At 35.6% G+C, this 22,146-nt stretch overlaps 1 protein-coding gene across 2 annotated transcripts in view; it reads left to right on the top strand.

Moving 5' to 3' along the window:
• The window catches only part of CNTNAP5 (contactin associated protein family member 5), a 253,462-nt gene that overhangs the window by 50,152 nt on the left and 181,164 nt on the right, over positions 1-22,146 (top strand). For both annotated transcript variants that reach the window (XM_090143720.1, XM_090143721.1), the window contains exons 3-4: positions 11,901-12,011; positions 18,224-18,417. In XM_090143720.1, the coding sequence (XP_089999846.1) occupies positions 11,901-12,011; positions 18,224-18,417 (305 nt within the window). The remainder of the gene's footprint in view (positions 1-11,900; positions 12,012-18,223; positions 18,418-22,146) is intronic.

Raw genomic sequence — 22,146 nt, forward strand, 5'->3', positions numbered from 1 at the left:
ATCTACAAAGACTGCTCACTATAATTTAACATAGATGGATTTGTTTTTTATACTGTTTTTGACAAGGGACAATAGAATGTAGTACTGTGGTTTTGTGTTGGTATGATTTTTTTGTAGTTTGATATTTTTGGGGTTTTTTACTAAGGATTATCATTTTTCCCTATGTACAAAATCACAAATACTGATAGAAGATGACCTTTTTCCTTGTTAGTTGCAATGTGGCCTTCTTCAACAAAATAAAAGATACAGTCTTTAAGAAGGGTACCTGACTGCTGAAGTTCTGCTGGTTTTTAAACTGATAGTCAATATTTTAAATTTCCTGCTTTTCATTTTTGACTTCCTTGTATATTCAGTGTGCTTTTTAAAATGATGAAAGCATGGTTTTTTTTCTTAATTTCATGTAGAAAGAGTACAGCATTGCAATGCTTTGCCTATTGAAATTTTCAACTCTGTTGCTCGTGTTGGTAATCTTATTACAGAACAAATAAATTTTGCAAGTCTTAATGTGAATAGTCCTGCAGTATTCTGTATAGGGTGTGAGTTTTCTCTTACCCTCCAGTCCTCCTGTACTCTAAGTTAAATCCAGGAGATCAAGCTCTTTAATAATGTCTTTAACACTGGAATCAAATTATCATCATAATTTATATGAGATATATATCCTTTGTTTGCATGTGAAACTTGTAGTTGATTTGGGATCGGACTGGGATGTGAGCCTCTAGCCAAGTGTGACAAGTTGGTCTTGGCAGCTCTGCTCTGGTTGGCTTCTATGATTGCTACTTAAAAAAAAAAAAAGAAAAAGAAAAAGAAATGTCATACTTTGGGACTGTCAAAGGCATTCCTGCATTCATACAGATTTTTCTGGATGTTGCATTCAACAGCGTCATCAGTATGGGTGAAGAAAGTACTGAATCCATGATTAATAAATAATATTTATATTGGATCTTCTGGGGGGAATATCTGTTTTCTAAAGCATTTTTATTACTGATTTGGAAAGATACCATGCACACACAAAAAAATTTGGTTTTTATTAGTCCCTTTGGCTCCTGATTGGCTCTGTGTGTTTGCCAGAGTCCCCAGCTTGGACTCTGAACTCTGTTACCTTTTCTTCCTCCATGGGTAAGAAACATCTTGTCCACCATCCTTCTTCATTGGCTCAAGGGTTGCAATTGAGAGTTATGGATAGGGCATCACTGGAAATGTTGATTGTGCCATCAATCTTGCCATGTGTCCTAGTCCAAGAGAACTGCTTGTTACTGACTCCTTTGTTTTGTGTTTGCGGGTGTCTTCTGGCATACTTGCTTAACATCAGCAGGTGATGAAAGTTTTTCAAAAGGCTGAGTAATAACTTCCACATTAGAAAAAAGTAAAATAATAATAATAATAATAATAAAATAATTATATATAATTTTATTATTTTATATATATATATATATAATCAATTACAATGAATAGCTGAAGTGAGTCTAAGGCATGGATCAAACCTCTAGTGATGTGAAAGTTGAGAAATGTGATTACTTAGTGCCAGCATCTTGTTCATGTCAAGGTATGGATGCTGAACAGAGAGTAAGATTGGAAGAAAAGACTACAGCACAAGGGGGTTCAATGCTGATCCCCAAAGTAGTCATGAATGGTCAGAGACAAAAAACAAAATCTGTATAGAAACTCTCTTGTTTACTTGACAACGTGCTCAATAGTAATAGAAGAGTGTGGTTTTGTTTTTTTTTCACTTAGATGAAGAGAGAACACGCTGTCCTAAGAAATGCCTGGCAGAAAATTTTCATCAGTAAACTGACATCAAAGGTGCTTTCACCTTGGCTGAGAATGGGAATTTCTAACTTTTTTCAATATAGTTCCTTATCTAAGCCATTAACTTGCACAGAAGAGTCTTAAAAATGGGTATTTTTGAGCTAAATAAGGTGCTTTTGTTGGAGGTTACTGAGACATGAAATGATTACTTATCATCCCTTGAAATGACATTACATTTAAATTCAGTGGTACATGGGCACTTACTTACTACCTTCATCTCTGTTAATCCTTGCTCACAGCCTGCAAATTGAACATTCTCTCAGCCTTATGGGATGTACTGAAATTCTCAGAGTTATAATTGCTTTTCAGTATGCCATCTTGTATGTTGCACAATTTGAAGAGGTTTTCTTCTAAACAGAAAATGTTTAGTGAACCCCATGCTCTTTATTTTTCCCCTCTTTAATCAATTTTATCCATGAATTCGTCAAAGATTCAAAGGAAAAGTAAAAATTGAACTCACTTGACCGTGATTGATTTGAAAATTCAAGGGACAACCTCTAGGTTATTGATGGCTTTTAAATTGCTGTTACCTGGGTACGCCTCTGAAACTCATCAGCATTCTGTGCCTTTGTTGTTGCTTCTGTTGTTTGCTTAGGCATAGGGGCTGTAAATTTAGATCTCTGCAAAATAACCTCATCAGACAAAGGTACAGAATTGTCTGAACGTCTTTGCCTGAATAAATGAACCCTTTCCACAGAGGTCCGTAGGAAAAACCAGAACAGAAAAATCTTGTTTAAGAATGAGAGAGCTACGAACTAATAAATTTTATGTGATGGAGACTGCCGAAATTCATTGCCCTTCTGAAATAGTCTTTGAGTTAGAGGGAGAGTGGGCACGGAGCATCCAGCACTGATGCAGGCGCTTGTAGGTCTGGCTTCATGGGAATCAGATCACGATTTTTGTTATCTGAGGCATTTCTACTGGCACTGTGTACTTCTACAAATCCAGTTTGGTGTAATGGGAGCCCTCACTTAAGGGGCTTATGCATCCCTGGAGACAGGTGTGAGTGTTAAGATGCTTCACTGAAATTTGCAGCAGTGCTTCTGCATGCATGCTGAATTTGAAGGTCACTAAAGGTGTGAGGAATACCATAGATGTTTATCTGTATGAAAGATCTATCCAATTTGGAGAAATAGAACTGTATTTCTGTCTCTGGGCTGGAGATTAGGTGGTGAAAGCTGCCAGAGTTCTACTAAGACTGTTGAAGCTGTTTCCAGATTGGGCTAGGAAGCGGACCTTCTCCCCCAGAGGTGTTAGTTACCCACTCCCTGCAAATAAAGCATTTGCATTTCCTGAATTGGCTTTGATGTGCCTGTCAGCATGCAAATTTATTTACTGCTCTTGCTCCACAGATTAAAAGAAAAAATTTCTCTCCTGCTCTCCACTCGTTTCCCAATAAACTTTGAAACAGGTATTTACATTTCCATTTCAAAAATTGTATTTAGACAACTTGCAAAAACTGCTCACCAGTAAATTCCTGAATAATCTTAACATAGAGTTACATTAGCAGAAAATCTGCCTTAGCCTCTCTGCATTTTAATTTTAGGTTGTACATGCCTACACTGAACTCAGTTCAGCTGCCTCTCATCTTTCTTGTATTTTTTTCCTCTAATAATGAGACTGGCAGCTTGCTGATGAGTGCAGATGCGTTTACATTTCTGTTCTGCAACTGCAGTGTTTTAAATTTACATATTACGGTGTTTTAAAGCAAATGTTGTATTTTTGTATCCATATCAAAATATAACAATATTTATGAAGTCCTGCACTCCTGTTTCAGTTGTGATGTGATACTTTTGAAGGATGTATAGGTGCAAGCTTGTGTATTTGTGTCAGTACTGCTGAAAGTTGTAAACTAGAATACATCACTGATCACTGAATGATATCAGCAACTTAATTATGATGCACAACTAAGGAGTCTTACGTAAACAAGGCTAAAAGGAATGCTTGTGGTGCTATGTGGCCATGACAAAGGGTCTCTGTGCTCTTGTATTTACTTCCTTTGGGAAAAACTGTACTTTGAGTACTGTCCTATAGAGAAAGGCAACCTCTGGATCTATTGCTCTTCTAGGGATGGAAGGGATTTATGCTGACTGTCCGCTGAAGTGTGCCACATGATGAAAGGACAAACTTCAGATACAGAATCCCTTCCACCTGCTGGGTCAGCTTTGTAGCTCTCTGATCTCATCTCAAAGATAGAGCACTCTTAAGTAACACAAATGCTAATTAAAAAAAAGCAAATAGGCTGAAGAATGATATTCTGCAAGTAGAAAGAAGTAAGAACCCCTGACAACAGGGGAAATCGCAGGAAAAACAGGAAATCGCAGCTTTGGGCGATGATCTGCTTTTGCAGATTTCTTCATAGAAATATGTGTTGACAAGCTGTGTCACCACATCCTTTTAATATGTTTTTTGTGTGTGTGTGTGTGTTGTTTTTTCTTTTCTGCTTTTCTTCTGTTTTGGTGATTGTTGAGATCTGACTGTCCTCTTATTCAGCAGATTTCTCTTATGGATTTGCTGTTGTTGACACCAGTTGATATTTCTGTTTAAAAAAAAGCAACTTAAGTGTGATCTAGTGAAAAGCACATCTTAGAGGATATGAATGGAACCTTCATTCTGCTTGTGCAGTCATTGTGACTAACCTAAACAGCATGGACAATGACAGGGCTGGAATCTTTTGTTACTTAAAAATAAGATCGCTTTCCCTACCTCTTCTCAGTAGTTAGTTTGTCAGATGTTCTTTGACCCTCTCGAAACAAAATTCTGTTTCTGTATTATAGTTCATTACAGCTGCATTGATGATTATTTGAAATTCACCTTTTGACTTTATAAGCACAAATATTGCATGATTGCTTTGCTCCTCAGCTCTGTCTTCCTTACGTAAGTAGAAGTTAGATTGCTCATTTCAAAGTAAATAAATAAGACTAGCTATTTAAGCAGAGCTTTTTGAGAGCCCTTTGCATCATTCAAAACCAAACTTGACTGCTTTTTGTAAGGCAAAGTTACTAGTACATAATGTGTCATAAAAAGATGCTCTATAAATACTGTGACTGAATAATACTTGTATGTCAAAGTTTAAAGGCATATTGAAGAACATTTATGTAATTTACAGTCATTTGGGAAGAGTTTGTGATTAGCTAAATTATTGTTGTTTACTTGCGTTATAGCAAGACAGGAGAAAGGAACACTCTTGTGTTAACTACATTCTCTTGTGTCTTACAACTTGAAAAATAAGCCATGCCTATCTGCTAACAGATGGAGTTCACAGCTATGCATGCAAGTGTAGGCCAGACTCAAGACAAAAAAAAAAAAAAAGGAAAAATTAAAATATACAACAAAACACAGAATTTTCCTTTACTGAAAAAAAAAAAATTTTTTTCCCTGTGCTTTCCCCAGAATTTCTTCCTACGTATTCATGGTAGTAGAACCTAGTAGAATCAGATAGGCATGAGATGCTCTGTGTAGGGACTTTTGACATAGATATCTCCAAATCTCTATACTGTGGTTTCTGCATTTCCTGTTTCTTTTGTCTGTCTATGTGTCTGTTTCATTTTATTGTGTTGTGATCTTCCACCCCTTCTTTCTCCCTCGGTGAATGTTCCAGAATCTCCACCTTCTCCCATACACATAAAAACTTGAAAGGTAGAAGGCTATTTTCATATTAATATTCAATTATTTATTTCTCATATTTAGAAATGTACCTGCAGAAGGGAGGAGAAAAACAGATGAACTGGAAGCCATCAGTTGTCATTTCTGAACACTGTTGGAGGCATTGTACAAAATGCATGTTTTATGTCTTTAAAACAAAGTATACCATTAAGTGTGTGGTGCTAAGGAGAATTTTTTCTAGCTTGTAAATACCAGTGAATCTTTTCAATTTCAAATCCCAGTAAGGAGACAATTTACAGTTGCAATCAAGATGATGCACACAGTTTAACTTTAGCATCATCTGTAACTCTGCTGGTATTTTAATAATGAATAAAATTACATCTTGGCAACAAAAGCTGCACTTAAATACCTTTAAATTCCAAGCAAGGCCTCAAATAAGAAGCTATGATGCCTCTTATTCCGCCTAAAATCTCCTTCATGTTTACTATAAAATAGTAAACCACAGTCTTAGTTTGGCTTGTCAAATACTCTATATTTACAGGGGAATCAAGTTGTTGCTGCATACATGATCCTGACTAACAATATGATAGGGAGAAGTAATACAAACTTTATAGTCAAAGATTTTCTGCAAATTTGTCTCAATGAGGACACACAGTGTTATTAAAAGTAGTTCAAGTTTGAAATATGGGAAATCCATGAAACTCAAGGGCTGGTGATCTTTCCCTGATTGTGTCCTCTTCATCAAAACTTTCATTAAAGAAATGCTCATGCCCTTTCTGGATGGCCTTCACAAGTGGAAATCAATGTGTTTTGTCCTGCTGACTCTTTAAGCAGACAAGGAAATAGCAGCAGGCTGAGTTTGTTAATGCATCTCTGTCATGGCTGGTAACTATCAGTCTGTGTTCCAGGGATTGATCCTCCTCAAAAGAGGCTGAAAGAAACATTAGTGTAATCTGGGAGTTTACGGCTCTCTGAGTATCTTCAGAACCCACTAATTGGAAATCTAATTCACATTGGTTGCTGCAGCAAAATATTATCTCAGAATTGAAGAAAGTTAAAAGCTGGATCGCATTATGCTCACCAGCACCTACATAAGCTTGTACTGGAAGAATTAGTGAAGCTGGGCTGTCCATATTCTATGCAGAAAACAAATTTGGTGAAATACCGGCTTCATTCTGCATGTTTATGAAGGATGGTAGACTTCTGATGTCCTATTTCTCCAGGATCTAGAATCATTTTTCTAAGTCACTTTTTTCATGATCATAATTCATTGCATTTGGTGAATGCTGTCATAAAGTGTAGATCTTAATCAGATATTTCGGCACAAAGTCTTTAACAAAGTTCACAAACTTATGAATTTTTAGCTAAAATTGTTATTAGTTGGCATCTTTTACAGGATCCCAAAATTAGTATCTAAGTCCTAATTAAATGTCTTTGAAATCTGAAATGATGATGTTTATATTTGTGTTTTAAAATGAATGTTGTTGAACAAAATAGAAATATGTGGAGACAAAAGGAAAGAGAAGACATTTTTACTTGGAAGGAAATTAAAGCTGCAAGAAAGATATGAAAAACACTAAACCAAATAACTTCTTTATAGATTGGGAATTTCTGCTTTTTTTTTTTTTTAACTTACTGTCATTTTCTAAAAAATAGGAATGAATAAAAATCAGAAAAATTGATTCAATGATTCAATGTAAATGTGCATTTTTTTTCCCTTTCAGAAGCAACATTTTGGAGGACAATTCAATTAATTTACATTAAATTACAAATGTTATCCATAATTGCTTGTTTTTCAGAACTTAACATAGTCAAGGTCAACATCCGTTTCTGAAATGCTAGTCAACATCTGTATTGTCATGTGATTTGCATGTAGAATGCAGTTTATAGGTACAATTAGATGCTCTTTTTTTGTGATAGTTTTTTGCTAATTATCTGGCTGGCAAGAGAATGCAGGGGAAAAAAACAACAAGATAGCAGCGATTTTCTTTGTCCAGATGTTTTAAACGATTTTTCAGCATGGAATGGTTTCTTCGTTAAAATCAATACTTTCTATGGAAATATAATGCAACTGACTCAAAGCTGTTATTATTCTGACAAATTTCCAGGGCTTTTTGCCTTGTAGAGTAGATTGAGAAAGTAGAAATCTGGAATAAAGGCTTTTTCTGTCACAGCAAATGAGAGAGAGAATATTTCTTGAAATGTTGGCTGTTGCTGTAAGTATTACTGTGAATCCTTTCGGACCCTAAATATGTGCAAATATTTCACCTCTTTCTAATTCTACGCTATCAAAAAAGGAAATATACAAAATTCCATAAGAAAGGATTTTATTAATGTTAATATATGTATGTGTGTTTTCTTTGACTTCTCAAAGATGTGGAGCTTATGGGATGATCCCCACTCTGTGTTCACATCCCACCTTTTTGAAACTCACTGTCTATATCAGCAAAGTATGGAGAGCTCAATCTGTACATTTCATATGTGCAGCGTGTCAGACAGGGACATGTCAGAGCATATGGCCTGGATTGTTGACTGATGCATCCTAAACACTTCTCTCTGCTTTGACATTTCATTTGGCTTGTAAAGCTACGGCATGCCCTGAATTGTAAGTCTGTATGTTTAGGGCTGTTAAGTCCAACCTCTGTTATTGTGCAATTAGCTTTGAAGGAAGATCAGAAGAGTGACCTTGCATCTTGTCAGAGTATCCACTCAAGAATCAGCTTTGCTTGGAGGCTGTTCCTTAAAGTCAATCATTATTCTCTTATCTGTAGAGAGGCAAACTGTATTTGTTCTGGTGCTCTCTGAGCTATCTTCAAATTGTTAATGCTCTTCCTAAATCCCAAAGCCTTAAAATTACATGTTTTTATAGTTAGTTATGGACTCCTCCTTGTAGCAACTCCTCCTTGTAGCATATTCTTTTCTTGAGAAAAACATTAGAGGATTCCAGAATTTGGCGTGAAAGTGACATTATAATGTTGTAGCAGCTGAGATCCAGGTGAATGTGTCTGGGGACTGGAGCAACAGTTATGGAATTGTAGATAAAGCATCTGGCAGTTAGAAGAAGTAATTGTCACTTTCCATGATGTATCCTCCAGAGATCTTGGCTAACCTCCTGAATGCATTGCTCTGAAAAGGTTTACGCTTGCTGTAGTTCTGAGATGCTTGCTATCCTATATGTATCTAATGATAACATCCAGTAATTGTTAGAATCCAGAGATTGCTGCTGTGATTCTAGTCATGGACAACTGGTGGATGACAGACTGATATGCTCAGATCTGGGGTGAGCTACCCTTTTAGACGTTATTTACATTAAAATTTCTTCCTTTATATCCGGCCTCTATTTCCAAGTGATGCTTAGTAGTCCTTATGACAATGACTGAATATTTACAGCTAGAGAAAGCTTGCACATATATGATAGATAATGCAATTTTAATATTTGTGATGCCAATTTAAAATGTAAATATGGTTCATTTACAGACTTAGGCATAGCATCATTGATGTTGTTACACAAAGGAAAAGAGCAATTTTTTGCCAATTTAGCCTGTCAGCTTCACACATAGTATCTTCCTGGAGCATAGTTTCATTAGAAAATACACTTGGCATTTTTTAATAGATAAAATCAAGGCTCTTAGTCTCATTTCCTCTTAAAGCTCTAAGAAAGGTATTCATGACACTTCATTTGGTTTCAGATAACCAAGCACAGAAAGCTCTGGGGAAGAAGGTTTCTTGGAGGATGACCAAGAGAACAATGGGGGGTCTCTCCTTGAGGAGTCTGTCCTGCTCTTGAGTCCCATATAGACACTTTGGCAGTGTAACACAGAGCTGATGTCACTTCTATCTTAATGTAGATCTGTCACAAGGACCTTGAACCTCCTTTTGAGAGTTTCTAAACCCCTTTGCTAGATTTTATAGAATGCTGAAGTTTGAGGGAGTTTGGTGTGCTGATCTATTTACTGGTTGACGTCTTCATTCAGATCATAAGTGATAGTGAATTTAGGAGGTTTATTTTTATTTATAGGTTGCTTTGAATTATATTGGTTATGCTGATTTTGAAATAGACCTGGTTTTAATCTAGATGTGAGTAGTGTTAAATAAAATACTTTCAGAACTAAGTGTAATAAATGTACGTTTCCTCCTCTTACTAATTATAATAAATATAATAAAATATTATAATATATAAATATATATTTATGTAAATATATAAAAATAAAAATATATAAAAATATATATTTATATAAAATATATAAAATATTATAAATAAATTATAATAAAATAAAATAGTACTAAGTTTGTTTAATTTGATTTTTCCGGGATAGATGTGCTAGACAAAATCTCTTAGAGCTGCTATTCTTTATCTCCTCGCGGGCTGAATTTCTCATCAACCCTTGCATTATTTTGCATGAAATCATTTTTGCATAACCTGGCCTGTGGTTTGTGTTCTGCTGTTTGGAAGCTTAAGTTCTAAACTAGTGAATCAAATATTTTAATCCAGTTTGTGGGCCAGTAACTAAATCTGTATTAATAGTTTTCCACTTCTGCCACCCCCTCTTATTTGCTAATCCATCAGAGTATTATTTTTGTACACATTTAGAAAACTAATATATCATCCTGATTCCTTCAGAATATCAATTGGATTTATGTTTAATATTATTTACAATCCATCATGAAGATTGGTTTTGCAATGTATTTGTCAGCATAAAAATCCATACTGAAAAATCTGCTGCATTAAAAGTGTTCTTTCCTAACATTTTGAGCATTTTGAGCCATGTGCTCTATGTTCTTTCAGCAATCCTCACCAATGATTTCTGCTTTCTAACTGCTCATTTAGAGCTGCAGACTTGAGCTTATTCATCTTTCACAGTGGTGTAATACTTGTTTTATTTATACTTTTTTATCAACAGACTAATTTTCTTTAAAAGCTACTTACCTGTATATAAAAGTAGAACTGAGTTAATTTTCAAACAGTTTGCCTCTGTTGTTCATGTAAAATTCCCCCCTACTTTTGCACAATAATTATTTTCATTTTTTGGAAATTTTCTACTTTAAAACATCCAGCATATATTTAAATGACCCAATCAAACTTATTTGCATTTAGAAAGAGATTTATGGCTGCTTCAGGAATTTCCTATCATAATGCTTTTTAGCTCACATCTGAGTACTAGTAAGATAATTTCATTTTACCTCAATGTGTGGATGGATAAAGGAATAGTCCCTGCTTCAGAATGGATCAGAGGCTGCCTATTCTTCCCCTTTAGTAGAAGTCTATTGATGTGATGGAAGTTTCCTATCTGTCCCTCAGCCTAGCGTGCACAGGGATGCTGAAGGTAGCCAGCAGTGTTGATCTCCCACAGAGCAAACAAGCAGAGAACCTCCTACAATAAAGGGAGGAGGACTCTGATTACAAAATATCCATGCTATTCTATAGAAACATTGCAGAAAAAGATAAATAATATTTCAGCTGTAATCAGACTCTGTATGGGAAACATCTCACATAATTCTGGATGGTCCTACATTTGCTGTCACAACTGTAAAGTCTTATCTGTTTCTATTCTTTGCTTTCTGTAACCATAAAGTATCATTCATGCATCTCTTCCTCAGCGAATTAAGTATTTACTCTGTGAGTTTGAGAGCACTGCGATGTCTGAGATCTTGCTAGCTTGCAGGATATTTCCAATAATTTAATTCATGTTTCTTCCATGGGAGATTCATTGAAAGTGTGCCGTGGGTTTGTTCCATGGGGTTTATTTTGATATATGTATTTTTAATTGTTATTCCCCATTGAAAACCTGTACTATATTCTTAATTACGTATGTGACGATAATGTGCAGAAAAAAAATTTACTGTATCTAATTTCATTCTTCTTCAAACATTATAGGCTCAAAATTTTAATTGCATTTTGTGCAAGTGTGCAAGCACACTTATAGTTGTCCTCAGGTGAGGATATGAAGGTGGGGTGGGAGGAAGGAGGGGAGTCCTAGACCACTCATTTGACTTGTAAAACTAATTTGGGACATAATTTTATGTGTTGTGAAAGGCCAGGTCCTGTATTCCTTTATGTTGCTTATTACAGAAATAAGAAGTTGTAAATTCTACATTGCTATACCTGTTCAGTAGATAAATATTTTACTGAGCACAGCAACTGAGGTGTTAAATAAAGTCTGCTGGACATTACTGTATACTTTCAATGGCTTTTGCAACCAGAATTGCTACCTTCTTAAAGGACAATATATATCACAAGATTGCATCCTCTGGAAGGAAATATTTTCAAGTATTTAGTGTTTTAAAAGCAGCTTACATCAGGTTATAGTTCTACCAGACTGCTGACCTGGAAGATAAATTGCAGTTGCATGCAACAGTGATGATATACTTCATTCTAAGGGATTACACACAAGTTTAATCCCTCTCTAATCTCTGTCTACTGAGTAGAAACATAGACCACCATAGACATAGTAGAAGTTGACATGTTCTTGTTTTTTGCTTCATTTTAGATAATTGTGACGGTGCGTTGGTATCTACCTTACCTTCATCAGCCTTTACCAGTTCTTCTGATTTCTTCAGTACTCACAGTCCCAGCTTTGCAAAGCTCAACAGGCGAGATGGTAAGGTTGCAGTGGGAAATGCCTAAAATATTCATTCTAATCATAGTGATGAAGAATAATTGTTTGTATGCAGTGTATTCAAAGCCAAGTTTGAGTAGAGCTGTTAACTTCAGCTTTTGTGAGATCTTTATTTAGGAGCAATTCATTCCCTTTATTGTAGAAAATTTATACTGAATTTGAAGTTCTCTCATTGTAGTGAAATTGTGTAGGAAGCTTGGGTTGTTATTTTGCTTTTGAATAATTTTGCTATGATTTTTAGAGCTTGAAGCTCACTAGACTTGAGAACTTGTTCTCAAGTGTAGGTGTTTATTAAGGGCAGTAGCAACTAGATATGCAAGTTCTAGTGGAATTTAGTGATTACACAGCTCAGCAGAAATATTAAAAATGAATGGAAAAACTTTGCAGGCATTTGCAACAAGGAGTGCTTGAGACCCTGATAATGAGTTCATATATGAGGTAAAACTATTGGGACCTAATTGAATATTAGAAAAAAAAAAAAAAGTTGGCAATATCTAGGACATGATTTGACATTTTGTTGCAGACTTCAGTTATTGGCTCTCATTCCCAAATTAGAGCCTCAAAAAGAGGAAAGTCCTGTATGTCATAGTGTCATTATGTATGATTTTAATTATTAAAAACACTAATTAGTATGATACTAATAGAGAGACTTTAATTGAAAATAAATGAGAATTTTCCTACTTAAATATAATCTATGCAGTGTGTCTTTTAATTGAACATTACGGTTTAGTAAATCTGTAGGAGGATACTAAAGGAAACTCACTTAAATAGTTGACAGTAGGGTTTGGGAGTTGGTACGTCATTAAAGAAGTCTTAAATGGAAGTTACTGTCTTAAATTTAAACTCTTGAACCAGAGATCCTCAGCAAGTAGAAAGTGATATGGTAGCTGCCTGACGTACAGGAGTTTGAAGACATTGACCACAGAATTTGAGTTTGCTTTGCCTTTATCTCGAGCAATAGCTGAGATAGTGAGTAAGCATGCTTACATAACTTGACTTAAATCACTAATTTTGTCTTCTGATAAGAGGAAAGATTCAAAATGAATCTTATTGCAATTTCAGCTCTGGGTGTACTGAATCTTAAAATTAACAGTGCCTAAAATAAACTTACATGGATTGCAAACTTAGTGTAGGAAAAAATAAAGTCTTATTTAGGTGTGCTAAGGTAGTTTTGCCACGTAGTGGGTTGTCATGTATTCTAGTTCTTTAGATGTACATTACTACATCAGTATGATTCATGTGGTTTATGGATGCAAGTTGTGAAAACATAAAGAGAATACTAAAACTGAGCTCTAAGCAGGGAAGCTGTTTCAGATGTATAAGCAAATTCTGTTTCATGTTTTGAATTTTTATTTGATAACTGAGGAGCTAAACCCAACAGAAGGACCTAGAGTTTGAATTCTACATTGCTTAATTCTTTTATTGCATGGGCTGTTTTAGAAACACACGAGTGTAATTCCAGTTGACTTCACATGGTTTGGGAGAAGAAGTGGTGATAGGTGGTGGCTGAAGGAAATAGCTTAGGCTGATAGTTGATTAAATAAAATAGACACCTTTGCAAGAAATATAATTTCAAGGAATAATATAATTCTTGTATTTTTAGTTATGTTGGAGTGTTTTGATGCATTTTATTTTCATTTGTAATTGATAAAACATAGCTGTAAGTAATGGTACTTCAAGATAGAAAGCAAAATAATTATATTTATTAATATAAATTTATTAATGTAAATACAAATGTAACAAGTAAAGATGAATTTATAAAATACAACAGAATGTTTAAATTCATAGTGATGATTCAGTAGAAGATAATAACTAAAAAGCTGTATATAAAAAAAAAAAAGCCTGCAGCAGTGGAATATGCCATTAAAAAATAATAATCACAAAAACAAAACTTACAAAACAAACAAAAAAAAAACCATAAAGCTTAACATGCAGTCCTGAAAGTGCTCAATTAAAATGCTGGTAAATCTGTACTTGTAGTAGTACAAGCAGTTAATAAAATTCTGATGAACGTTATTCTGAGATGTGAAATATATTACTTATCCGTGAGAGGGATTAATCAGTTGCTTTGTTTTGAGTAAATAAATAATTAAAAAAAAAAAAAAAAGAAAATTGCTACAATGAACTGAGCTTTTCCAAATCTCTCAGCTCTCAGTTTGAGTAGTCAGAATAGGTAATTATGTATAGGAATATAAAACATACATAATGTCAAAAGGAATTTGTCTTGTGGCCGAGAAATATTTGATCTGGGCATTAAAGTAAAACTGTGCAGCGGGAATGCACTTAGCTTCAGCAGGAAGTTCAAGAGTTTGTAGCACAATATAAAGCTATTTGAGCTGTTTGTAAGACACTGTGGGATGGAAAAGAATGTTTCCTTTTGATTAGTGTTAATAAGTTATAAATAAGCACGGGCATCTTGAGTAGTTCTGTGGAACTTCAAGGAGAATTGATTGCATAGCTGTGGGTTTAAGTGCTGATTTTGGAACAATTATAGCAAAATATACAAATGGTTTGAAAAAAGTATTTGATAATATTTCTTGTAGTCATTTGGATTTCCAGCTGAGAATCCATGTGATCTTCTTCCTCATTTTTCTAGTAGTATTGTTTGTTGCCATGGAGCAGTATGAGCATGGAACAATATATGTTCCTATGGTGTGATATTTCTACGATGACATTTCTTTCTACCACATTGAACCATTTTCTTGCTGTTTTACTATGTGTGGAATCCCTTGAATGCCAGTGAAAATCTGGTAGACAGAATGGGGAAATGGCCTACTTCTCATACATCAAATTGTGAAGTGCCAAATGAATCGACTTTGATCACGCTCTCCCACTTTCTTGAGAGAGGTAATGTGGCATCATCATACATTATTATTTTCCAGGTTACCTAAAAAAACAAAAATCATGATTTAGTAACTGTAGTCTGTGCCACATTTTGTCCATTTTATGTTTATGCCACACTGTTAATAAAAGATATATGATCCTGTTCAATTTCCTTATCATAGAATCATAGAATGGCCTGGGTTGAAAAGGACCACAATGATCACCTAGTTTCAAACACCCCGCTATGTGCAGGGTCACCAACCACCAGACCAGGCTGTCCGGAGCCACATCCAGCCTGGCTTTGAATGCCTCCAGGATGGGGCATCCACAGCCTACTTAGGCAAGCTTTTCCAATGTGTCACCACGCTCTGTGAGGGTTATGCTAGTATCTATTCAGAGGACACTGTCTTCAGTAACATTGTTTTTGTCAGTCTTCCTTGCAGAGAAATTTTACCTGCCGTTCTCACAAGTCAATGTAATTGCTGCAGAAATTATAATGGTGAAAAATTTGGAAAGGGGAACAGTGTAGGTTTTTGGGGTGCTGCTTTTTGCCTCCCTCCCAGGGGAAAGCGTGAGATGAAAGGGTGTTGTCTGTAACCCTTAACATCTCTTACAAGTCTGACTTCTTGACTGCAAGATCAACCAAACCTACAGAGGTAATGCTAAGAGATGTCATTGCTGCATTATTCAGTGCTCACATTTAAAGAATGATACTTTGTACAGATGAATGTGTTCATGTGAAGTGAAATGCTGTTCAGAGATGCCTTATACTCTGTGATTCGAGAGCTTGAGCCCAGTGCAAACCTCCCACATTTCCATTCAGTGTCTATCATTCTTCTGACTTCCTTCCAAAGGATAAACCTATGGTGCTGTGCTCAGAATGGAAAACAATGGTGCATAATAAAGCAGAATAATTCTGTGGAAAAAACATCACCTTAATGTCTAAACTAGCAGTAGGAACAGGAGAGTACAAACAACATGGAGTGGGTGCTATTTATGATACTTAACAAACTACTGGAAACTCATCTCAAATAATTTATGGGTGACTCTTCATCACTTAGTAGTTGCTGATGTGTTGGAGAATGACTGACTGAAGATACAACAAAGGAAAGAGGAAAATGCCCACATCTCTCTTTAATACTCACTGAATACATCTAGAATAAGCTCTTTAGAGTGGTGAAAGGAACAACTTTGTACCATTACCTCTCAGAACTTTTGAGGTGAATTTCTATGGCCTTCTGTGTTGATTCAGTCTGTGCCAAGAATGAGAAGTTTTGGTTTAAAAGGTTTTCTTTGGCTCCAAGTGCATTAGTCACAGTTTCTTACAAGCTGAATTTGCAGCTGGTTGATTTTGAACAGTAATATGTAGTTTGTGACTTAAAAGAAAAAAACCAAAAAAAAACCCAAAAGCCTCAGTATAGCATTAAAATAATAGTAATAAAGTGCATTGTTAGGAGTTTTGGCTTGCAGGCTTCTGGGCTTCTTCAAGCTGTGTGTCTGTGCAGGTTTAAAACAGTCAGGTAATAAGTGAATGAAATTCCTAATATTCTGGTTAGATCTTCATGATATGCTAATAGGCAAGAACAGTATTCTATTTTAGGCAAGTAAAATAATATTTTTGGCAATATTAAGATTTATGTTGTCATTGAAGGAAAAAAAAAAAAAAATCATGGTGTTAGCAAGCAGTACACATTGGTTTGGTTGCAAACTGTTTTCCCTGGAGCATTCTGGTAGAGCAGTGCAGACTGAGTCACTGAGTATATACCAAGGTGGGTATTCTACTCAGTTCTAGCTGGAATAAGCACACTTTTTCAGGAACTGGGACTAAATCCTATTTTAAAGAAATGAATAATGAAACTTTTGATATGTATTTTTAGAAAGAAAAGAAAAATCACTTTTGGGTTGTCAAATCCAATATAGTCCAGGGAAATCAAGAATGTTTTTAAAAGGCAAAGTCATTGAAATACAGTTCTTTGATATCAGCCACACTTATTGATCTTTCAGCTCGGTTCACTTTAATACACTACTAAAAGGATCAGCTTTGAGACAGAGTAGTTAATAAAATATAAAGGTAAACCCAGCTGTTTATAACCAATATTTATTGATACTTTTTTTCTTTGGAAGTGTATATTTGGAATATTCTTGTAGTTTATGTGTAGATTTGTTAATGCTTCATTCTCAACATAGTATTTCCCCTTTCTAGTGGAGTTTTGTTCAATGCAATTGCATGAAACTACTCTTGTAAACATTGATAATAATGGCGAAGCAAGATGATGAGTTGCTGAAGCAATGGCAGCCTGAAAATTTACTACTTTGGGTACTTTAGAACAAATGGCTTCTCTGTTTTTCATAGCTGTATTGTCCACTTATTTGTAAGGCTGGAATGAATGCTGAATGTATATAGAGAACAAACAGTGTGCAATATAGAGTGTGCGAGTAGAAAATAGGTAACAGAAATCTAACTGTAATTAAAAGGTATAGGAATAAGCTAGAGAACATGAGATAATCTATTGCAATCTGGGAAAACTTGCCTTTTTAACCATAAGCAAACATTTATTGTAGTGAGTGGAGTGTTATAATTCAGGCAGTGATTGCAGTTCTATGTTTCATTGCTCTGACATGATCACGTGCCTGTTTAACTACTAGAAGAATTTGAGTATTCAAGTATTTTAAGGGATTTGTCACAAGTGAGTTACAAACTGTGAACTTACATGTGGGCATGACTTCAAAAATCTCCATTCAAGAATGGAGAGTGGAAGTTGATAACTTGCAAATCATGTTTGTCTTTGTAGTTTATTTTAAAAGAGAAAACAAAATCTTCATGTGCAACTTGTTTGAAGAAGAGACCACTACTATGTGAAGGCACTCCTTTTAGTTATTTGTCCAGATGTTCTCTGGCTTTACAATGTATTATTTAAGTACGTTTACAGCCTCTAAGTGAACTGTTTGGTTGTTTTTTTTTCAACACTTAGGACACACATCAAGCTAACTAACATTTTCCCTCATCCTTCAAAATACAGCAAAAAAGAAAATATCAAGTTAGAAATTAGACATCATTCCCAGAGCTGTAGAAGCAGTTGAGGGAAAAGATAAGATTTGTGTGTGTGTGTGTGCCATACTTACTGACCTTTCTCCCGCTGACAATGAATAGATTTCCTAAAAATTCTTCAATTCAGAATTCCATATAAATTTTGGTTTAATTATGAAAAACAGGTAGGATATTTTCTAATATAAAATAATGAGTGAACAATTTTGCTTTTAGGAATTGGACTCCTTTCTAACAACCTGAATTAATAACATGCTTTTTTCTTGTGTTTAATTTCTTGAGTTCCTATAAGTTACCTACATTGCCTTTATCCCATCTCTCCTAGGAGCTGGAGGCTGGTCCCCTCTGGACTCCAACGAGCAGCAGTGGCTCCAGGTTGATCTTGGAGACAGAGTGGAGATTGTTGGGGTCGCTACCCAGGGCAGGTATGGGAGCTCTGACTGGGTAACCAGCTACACGCTGATGTTCAGTGACACCGGCCGCAACTGGAAGCAGTACAGAAAAGACGACACTGTTTGGGTAGGTGCGAACTCCAGATGCCTTTCAGATTTTCTGGTTTAGGCTCAATAAGGGATTTGAAGAAATGGCTTCAGTTTCTGATCGGAGAACTGGGGTAGCAGGAAGGAAAGCAGACCTGAATGGACTTAAGGGCTGTTTTGATCTAACCTGATTGTGTCTTCGTTGCCAACTGTGTAATACATGTTTAGGCCCTCAGGACTACATTGTTTTTCAAATTATGAGGATACTCAGGACGCTTGAAATGAACTGCATGCTTCTGTGCCTGGCTGGCTTTGATTCAGGCACACCAGACTAAACGGGGGCTAATCACATAGGTACTTTCTCTGAGAAGTATGGAAATTAACTCAATTTTATGCACACTTGCTGGTCAGAACAACGGAGCGCATGCTGGGGGAGGCGGGTGGTAAATTGCTCCTCAGCTTGAGAAAGCTGGAACTACAGCGTGACTTGTAGGATGATTTAGCAGATGCACTGAGAGTGCTCAAGGCTTTTCCTAAAATTTTTATGCAGGAGTCATACTTGCTGTGTTGTAGGTTTAACGTGTGGCCATAACAGGTGCAGTTGGCAAGTCTATGTGCCATAGCAGTGCAACCACAGATGTGAATGGAAAAGTTTAAAATATAATGTGGAAAATATGAATTGTTAGTGAGCTTTTAATGAGTTGTACTGTCTTCTCCGTACTGTATTCACTGTTGTGAGGATCAGTAGCTTTGGAAACATGGCAGGATTTGGTGGTAAATGAAGTATATACTTCATGAAAATAAAAGGGAACATTATAAGGATGATCAAGTAAACTTCTGGTTTTGTCTGTATTTTTTTTTTTTTTTGCTAACAATTTGATTAAACATTATGTTACAGAAGAAGACTTCATTTCCAGAACATACTGATGTTGAGTTAGGACAGTTGAGGATCAGCAGGAGGAGAGGAGAAGGGGTCCTTAATTCTTTTCTTGAGCATGTTACAGACGTTTGAAGTGCGTTGACTTCTGTGGTTTCAATATCCACTGCATTGTCACTGTCTTTGTTTTATCATAGTTTGATTTAGGGAAAGCTACTGAAAGCTGCCTTTCTTTAGGAGGATATGTTGGTCCAAAGATGATCATAAAATTGTCAAGTGTGGCTCTGCTTCATGTGTCACTTAAGTTATGCTAGTTTCATTCCCGATAGGTATACTTTTAAAAAATGTTTTAAAACAATGAAATTTCATTCTTAACTGAATATAGCTGAGAACTTAACCTGATGCTGGACTTCCACATTTAGGTCTCTGAAATCCAGAACAGAGAGATGTTTACAAACTCAGTATCATTAAATGATGCTTCCTTCTCTTATATTATGAGACTTGTTTAAATTATATATTAAAATTAGATTTAAATATTTGATTACATATCCAGCTCTTCAGTCTGTCTTCTTTTTGGAGACTCCTTGACCTTTTATTTTATTTTTTAACTTTCTTTCTAAGTGGAAATTTGAAAAGGCAATACATAAAACTTATCTTAGCTAATCTTCATGCCCTATGGATTCCGTTTTGTGAGCTTCTCATACCAATACTGCATGCAAGAATAAGAATAAGCCCAGCAGGAATTTAGCAGTGAATCAGAATTTATGAAGAACCTAAGCTCTCCTTTATTTATTAAATGATCAGCCATGAAGGTGATTCAGGAGAATCTATAATGAATTCTACAGCTTCAGTAGATTTTCTTTGAGAGATAATTTTTATATATTTTTTGTAATGGAAACCACGAAGGAAGATATTTATTTTTGTATGTAGTTGAGGAAAATTGAAACAGAACTTTGTTGTGGAAGAACTTGGTGGTAACATCAGGGGAACATTGGATATTCTTCCCCTACACATTAGATTCTAAAAGTCACACTGACTATGCATGAAAGTAGTATAATTCGAATCCAGAAGAGCCATTTTTCCATGTCCCCAAGCAGAGGGCTTGATGTGGTTTTTGGATGCGTCACCAGACTTAGTTGGAAAAATCTGACAGTGAAAGTCCGAAATGGACTGACTTTATGGTTTGTTAGAACCTGCAGTTTGGATAAACTGGCAAGTAATACATTACACAAGCAAGTAAGAGTTTGTATGCCTGCCCATGGAATTAATGAAAATCAGGTTACTCCTGTACAATCTGTATTCCAACTAAAGAAAAAATTGTTTACCTTTTTTTTATTTTCTTGAAACTTTCAGAGATCTGTGCTGTTCCAGACTACACATGGGCAGTTCTGTGACTCATGGCTCAGAAAAGGGCTCTGAAATCTAAACCATTATTGCTTGAGGTTTCTGACATGGAATTTGCTGATGTATCAATATGGGATATTGTTATGTTTTGCTGGAAGTTTGCTTTTGATGTATGACTGTTACTGAATGCCTCTCACCAAGCACTCCTTGTTGATAATTACTCATTTATTGCTGTTGGAAGTGGGGATTATGTATCAGTGTGAGGGACTTATGTGGTCTGGTAATTTTTTTTTTTTTTTGAAGGTAGTGGAGCTTTGTTAGGAATCAGTCTGATAGAATAATTATTAATTGAAGTGGAAAAAGTGTAGAAATTACGTTTGATAGTTACCATTTGTTTCTAAGTAGAAATGTGAGGCTTCTCTTCATTTTTATTCATTTCCATATCAGTAAAGGAAAGCAGGGTCTTGAAATGCTTTCTCCACTCTGTCTGTTAGAGTAAAAATGATATCAATTCTTATCATATTCTCAACCCTGATCAGATTCAAACTCCAGTTTTTCCCAATCTATCTGCATGACCCAAAGACAAAGTTATGGGGTATTACCAGCTGCTTTTAATGTAGTGCTCTCAAAGAAGGGTTTACTGGCACAGCCTTTCCCCCTGCATATTATGCGCCATCAGCTACATTTCATGCAAAATCCCTGAGTAAATTTGATACTGGATGAAACTTTTCATGATGACTTCTTCACTAATGTGTGATATTCCCTATTGCAAGTCATGCTCCTGAGTTGTTTTCAGCCATCGGGGTATAGGTTTCGTCTGCCCAAGTAATGTATGTGACCTTTAGTGCATCTGAGACCTGGGTACAGAAGTTCTTTATTGGGCTGCAGTTAAGACAGATGTTTGCACACCAGTTTATATGACCATATCACTAGTTAAAATCCCTTTCTTTTCATAGACAGTACAAGGCTTGCAGGGCATATTATCCTCCTCTCAAAGCACTCATACAGCTCCCATCAACTTCACCATTAATGAGAGCACTGCATAGACAGATCGCGAGGAGAATCGGAAAACCTCTTACATTTTCACTCAGCTTGTGTTTATGATGTTAGTAAATTCTGCAGCTGGAGTTGAAGACGAGACAGATTAGCCATTTAAAACCTATTTTCTAACCCCATTTGTATTTAAATAATCTTGTTACAAAAGGACTCTGTGGTTCAGAGCAAACTAGGCTTCTAATTATATTTTCAATATGGATAAATCAGCTGTGTGTGGACACACTAGCTATTGATTGGGAGACATAAAATATAAATCTTATGACTTGTAACAAGAAAATGATTTTCCGATGTTTTTAAGTGTTGAATAATTCAGAATTTTACCTGCGTATGTGCTGCAACTTGAGTTGGTCCAAATTGTATATATTACTGGGACAAAATACAATGCTATTTCTTTTTAGATAGCAATTTTTATGCCATCTGTGTTGAGAAATTCTTTACAAAGCTGAAAAACACAATTATACAAAAAGATACAAAGAAATGGAGGGAAGGATG

Source organism: Phasianus colchicus, chromosome 7 (assembly GCF_987193195.1).
Source record: "Phasianus colchicus chromosome 7, bPhaCol1.hap1.1, whole genome shotgun sequence".
Classification (NCBI taxonomy): domain Eukaryota; kingdom Metazoa; phylum Chordata; class Aves; order Galliformes; family Phasianidae; genus Phasianus; species Phasianus colchicus.